The following is a 6,000-nucleotide window of genomic DNA, read 5'->3' on the forward strand; positions in this document are numbered from 1 at the left end:
GTATGTTGCATTAATCTGATCACAACAAAACACCCACAAAGTGCAGCTAGAGTTTCCTAGTCTGAAAAGAGAAATGACAGTGATGACTATATTCTAATTTGACTTTCCAAAACCGGGAGACCCAAGACAACCCTCATCTACAGTGTGTTACTTAGGGAAGGAATACTTGCAAATGCGTGGAACTCTCTCACGCTGTCACCTAGAAACTAAAGGCGGAGAGAGAGACCAGCCTTGCTGGAGTGCATGAAACATATATGGTGACTCCTGGTCACTAAGCGACTTAAAAGAAATTACACTCTTCTAAGCAAAGGAATGGGAGCATAAGTTCTCAGAATTTAATTAGCATGAAAACCATGGAAGGAGTTCGTTAAAAAGCATATTTGTTGGTCCCCTAGCCAAAAATGGACTCAGTCCTCCTGGGCTTGGGCCCAGGAGAGGGGTTTTCGATCTTCTCAGGGCTTAGGATTTGGTAGAACAGAGGCTACGGGGCAGAAACAGTGACTAGCGCCCCCTCCCATCTGGAGCAGACAGTCACAACTGCCCTATTACTCTTGAGATTTCAACGGCAACCCAGAGTCTTCTCTCCTTCCCCAAGTACGCACACACATACACATTTTCCAAGCCTCCTATTTTACTTGCAGTTCTCATTCTGTTCTCCCCTCTCTGGGTCTGACTGCTCTGATTTCAGAGGAGGGCAGCACAGGAACCCTGGGGTGCTGATGTTCTCTGTGACCAACAGATGCCGAGGCAAAGTGCAGGTACTGGCAGCCCCACTAACTGTTCTACGCTAACCCAGGAATGGTGAGAGATTAAAGGAAGCAAGGAATAGAAATATCTTCTCGAGCTCTGCCCTAGTGTATGCACAACACACCTCCAACAGATAAAGTAACTCAAACAGCAGCTGTCCCAACGACTGATACCCTTGCCTGAGTTACCTACCTCATCTTGGTCATCACTCTGAAATTCTCTTCTCACTTTTTCTGTAAGCAAATCTTAAAACTTTCTCCGAAGTTGCTTCAAGTACATCTTCCTTCCCATCTGCACTGTGCTCAGTGTGGTGGGCCAGCCTGTTCCTGCCCCTCTCCCGGCACCATTCTTCCGGCCATGGCCACAATTTCCACATCACCAGGCCTAATTCCACCTGCTGCGTGGCGCCCACTCTTCTGAGAAACCTGCTTCCTGCCCTGCCCCACCTCAGCCTCCTTCTCCAGAGAGCGCCCTGTAAGGACTCACCACCTGCACATGACAGTGCTTTGAAATATTCAGTGCGCTTTCATACACACTCACTCACTTGATTCATTCATTCCCAGTGCCCTCAAACTCTTAACTGCCTTCCCACCAAATCTCTGTCCTGCCAAAATGACTTTCATTTCTATCTTCTGAACTACTCCTGAAGTCCCTTTTTTTTTTTTTTAAAGGAAGATTCCCAAACTGATCAGAAAGGAAATGACTATCTCAAACCACAAACTACCCAAACACAGTTTCGAGACACATGGCCTCTTGTGTAAAAACATTCATCATTTATCTTGTGGTAATTTATTACTTCATGCAGATTGTGCCTGCACATGCAGGAACCACTGGACCAGTGGTTCTGCCTCCAACTGTGAACTGCTGCAGATCAGTGACCACTGTACCCGGGGAGGGAATGAATGTGAAGGAGGGAATGAATGTGAAGGTAGTGTAAGGCGGCGGGCTCCCATTCCTAGGTGGCATCTCTTATCCAGGAGGAGGGGTTCCTCTGGAGGACAATCAGGAACTTCCTGAGTGACATAAGGGGTATTCTGCTGATTTTCCACTTCCCAACAGGAAGGCAAGTATGAAGTGTGAGTCCTTGAAATTCTGTCTACCATCTTACCACTGTGGGGCCCTCAGATGCTCCTGGGGAACAAATTCTAGAGCAGTACATTTCTGCCTGTCACCCCTGCCCTTGACCCCCAGAGAGGTGATGGGGTCAAAGCTGTCACACCCATGGCTATTTTGTCCAGAGGAATGAGGCATAGGACACTAACCAGGTCGCACAGACTGCACCAGGATGATGCGGTCCCCGCTGACTGTGAAGCCGAAGCCATGCTGGTCCTTCTGGATGATGACACAGCGTTGAACAAGACCTGGTGAGAGGTGAGAGAGCAGAGAAGGTAGGAACTGTCACTGGTTAGGGAGTGCAAGAAGGCCAGCTAATCCAGTGGAGTCAAGCGCACTTCTTCTTCCAGAAAGCTATTCCAGACTCCTCCTGCCTTCACATGTCCCACAGTGATGGATGAAAACCTGCAACCTACTTTGCACGCTATTCAAGAAATCACCACTCCCCAAGACACTGAGGTGCTCTCTTGCACATGTCTGCTTCTTTAGGTTTCCTGGCCAGAGAAGGGACAGGGCGATGTCTGGGCCACTCTTCCAAAGACTAACAGGGACACAGCCTCAGACTGATCCCCCATAAGGCTGGACGTTTTGTCCAATAAGCGTAGCAGATGGGGCCCCCAATGTCTGTTGACTCTTTTTGTAGAGCTGGATAATTCATGTGGGGTACCTCATGGCTGGCCCCGTGCCAAATCAAAGAAGTGATGATGACAAAAGAAGTCTCCACACACAGAATGTGAAAAAACAGGGAAGAGCGGCTACAGCTTCTAGCTGTCTCTACCCTGTGGGTGTGCAGGGAATGATCCTGTGAGGGACAAAGTGTGCGTTCTACAGCTAAAACCCAAATGGCTCCAGGTTCTGACTCTGCCCCACAGGTCTATGTGCATGGGCATGCTTTTAAATCTCCTGGGCCTCAGCTTCCTCATCTGTAAAACAGACATAATAAAATCTACTTTCTAAGGATGAAGGGGCATTTTACAGAAAACATGTATGTATACATTATGTGCTGAATGAGAGGCTAAATTCTGTTACACCTGCGTAAACATATCTGTCTGTGTGCCTCTTTGTCTATGCATTAATGCCCAAGAAGGTTACCTGCTGTCTCAGAGGTGTCAGAGGGCTGGCGGTGGTGAGAAGGGGACGTGCGTTCAGGTGCCGAATCTCCCAAAGACAGGCTACTTAACCTGGAGAAGAAGAAGAAGAAAGTACAGTGAGTTGGGCACAGATGGTCCAGCCCTCTAGTGGGAGAAAGCTCTGTCAAAAGGGGCCCTGACCCTTGGGTAATAAGACCAACCCTCTGGACCTGCTCGGTGTGGCGGGAGATCAGCCACGTCACCTATCTGGAACCAGAGGATGGTAGGTCAAGCATGATCTCTTTAATGCCAGCAAGGTGTGGAGGGAAACAGCCCCTTCTTGAGTCAGCAGACAGAGGCGGGACAGAAAGCACACAGATGCCTATGCTTGTTGGGTCTTACCAGGCTGCAATGGGGCTGATGGAACAGAACGGAGCAGCAGAGAAAATGAATGCAAGAAAAAGACAGGAAAAAAACAAATAACAAGTTAGTTTTAGGCAATGATTTTTGAAAGAAGGAAGACTGGAGGGCAAGGATGTGGTGGGTCAGAAGCGCACTGTGACCTGCATGAACACAGCAGAGAATGCAATGGCTGTCAGTGATGATCTCCCCCTCTTTAGCTTCACCTCTTTGTCCTTCCCCGAAACAGTATCTCTAGGAGAGTAACTGGGCATCTGGCACCAACCTGTTGGGTCACTGGCAACATGCATATTTTTCTAGAAAGGAGGGTAATGGCTGAGCCTCTGAAAACCCACTCATCTTGTGGGTGCCACAGAACAGGCACCGGTCTAGCTGACGGTCATTTCCCAGCCTTCACCCAGCACCTTCCTACAGCCAGCTTGCTTGTGAACTATCTCAAGACCTTAAAACCTCTAGGTACCACATATCGCCAGACCAGATTTACCACTGTCTTCTCTCTAATGGGACCCTGCAGGAATAGGAACTCAGTCATTGCCATGGTCATCTTTTAGAAAGGCCTAGGAGCTGCAGTTCCTGGTCCATAGCTGCCCCTCTGAAAGGGGTCTCCCGTCTCTTGCCACAGCATGACATCCCACAGCAGAGGCTGTTCACAGGAGCACTTCTGTAGTGGCAAAGCCCTGAAGGAACTAAATGCTCACAAGGGGTGAGTGGTTAAATAAATTACAGCACAGCAATAGAAAGATCCGGTATTCAGCTGTATGCCAGGAGAGGAGCTGCTTTACATATGAAAAGGCATGGGCTCCAAGGAATGTTGTTTAGAGAAAACAGCAAGAGGCACAGCTTTGTGGACAGTAAAGTAATAAAAGAGGACATGATATAGATGTTTTACATGTGCAAAAAAATACCTAAAATATCCCTGGGAGGGGACAAAAAAAATGACTACTTGTTGCCTCTGAGGAGACTGGTTGCTGGGGCAGAAGGTAGAGCTGGAATCTTTTCTTTATATTCTTGTTTATACCATTTAAATTCTAAATCCTGTGAAGCTATTATTCAAACAATAAGTGTAATGCAATACAAATAAACACCTTTTGGATTTATAAGGAGTCTTCCCTCTCTCTGCCACACCTCTTACCTGGACAGGTGAGACTGCTTTTTACTGGCTGATCTTTGGATGAGAGAGAGGACATCAAGGAGGAAAGCGTGGGGCCCAGGAGAGAAAGAGAAACAAAACAAGACATGAACCAGACCAGACACTGAGATGGCACATTTAAAAAAAAACCACAATCAAGCTCAGAAGGGCCTGAAGGCAAAGAGTCTCAATCATTTGGGCAGCAGCAATCTCGCTGAAATGCAACCTGACCCAACATTTAAATGCTAAGAACCTTTTAGAGCTTCCCTGCCTGGGCTAGGTCTCAGCGTTGAGAAGGGGCTGCCCAGGCTGGGTGACACCTTCTAGGTTCCCAGCAAACACCTCTTGAAGCACCACGGTGGGCTGTGTGAGTTCTCTCCAGCAGGGTTGGTACGCTGCCCTCAGCCCTCCGTCTGCAAGACAGCTGGCCCTCTCCCTGCTCTCGGTCCCTTTTCACTGGTCTTTCACTGGCTCTGCTTTCTGGCTCTGGTCTGGTCTGCCTGCACTGTTCTTCCTCAGTGCTCTGCCTGCTCTGCTCTCCATTGCCATAACTTTTAAGTCGACAAGAAGGGAAACTTCTAGGAGCTACCTACACCTTCTGTCTCTATTAAAATGACCCTAATATATCATTCTCTGTCCAACCCCACCACCTCCTCACCCAGGACAATGATTCAACTTAGTTCACTATTTAATGAATGTTCCAGAATCTGAGTCCATCCTATCCAATACAAGTCACCAGCTTACAGGTAGCTCTTTTAACTTTTTTTTATGTGTTCAATATAATTTACTACAGATTAGGATAAATAAAATATGTATTTTACACCGGTGTTCATTTTCTTTTTTTTTACAGAGTTCGCTTTCTCCTCTCAGATGTAGTCCCCACTGAATTCCCACCACCAACTCGCCCTTGTGCCATCACTGTAGCGGCTCCTGCTTCTCCCGCCCCCATCTCAATTCCTCTGCCTCCCCCTCCCCTGTAGAATGGCTCTGATTTATAGTTGTCCATTTTTGTTGTGTTGTGTTATTATTATTTTTTTTTCTGATCCTTTTTTGGTTCCCTACCTTCTCCCTATAAGTGAAATCAGCTAATATTTTCCTTGTTCCTTCTGACTCATTTCACTGAGTATTATGCCTTCTTGTTCCATCCATGTTTTGCAAATAACCTGGTGGCCTAGAGAGAAAGTTTCAGCGCTGTCACTGCTGTGGCGTGAGCTCGATCCCTATAATCCGCTGCTCCCCTCAGCAGTGTATTTATTTCAGTCTATCTGCCTGTTCTGCTTCCCACTCTGTCTCTGGTAAATCCTCTCGTGCCCACACCCCAGCTCTTGTATGCATAAATAAAATAAATCTTTAAACAAACAAACAAAAAGGACAAGGATCATTTTAGTAGCCATCAAATGTTCCTTAAAAAATATTAGGCTAGCATAATAATCAAAACTGCATGGTACTGGAATAAGAATAGACATACAGACCAGTGGATTCGAATAGAAAACCCAGATATAAACCCACGAGTTTATGGAC

At 47.0% G+C, this 6,000-nt stretch overlaps 1 protein-coding gene across 3 annotated transcripts in view; it reads right to left on the minus strand.

Annotated features, from left to right (window-relative positions):
* ARHGEF11 (Rho guanine nucleotide exchange factor (GEF) 11) overlaps positions 1–6,000 on the minus strand; it is a 99,367-nt gene that overhangs the window by 42,142 nt on the left and 51,225 nt on the right. For all 3 annotated transcript variants that reach the window (XM_012733340.1, XM_012733339.1, XM_012733338.1), the window contains exons 2-5: positions 4,483–4,515; positions 3,333–3,347; positions 2,953–3,041; positions 2,010–2,108 (exon numbers count right to left, since the gene is read on the minus strand). In XM_012733340.1, the coding sequence (XP_012588794.1) occupies positions 2,010–2,108; positions 2,953–3,041; positions 3,333–3,347; positions 4,483–4,515 (236 nt within the window). The remainder of the gene's footprint in view (positions 1–2,009; positions 2,109–2,952; positions 3,042–3,332; positions 3,348–4,482; positions 4,516–6,000) is intronic.

Source organism: Condylura cristata, unplaced genomic scaffold (assembly GCF_000260355.1).
Source record: "Condylura cristata isolate star-nosed mole 26May11 unplaced genomic scaffold, ConCri1.0 scaffold00040, whole genome shotgun sequence".
Classification (NCBI taxonomy): domain Eukaryota; kingdom Metazoa; phylum Chordata; class Mammalia; order Eulipotyphla; family Talpidae; genus Condylura; species Condylura cristata.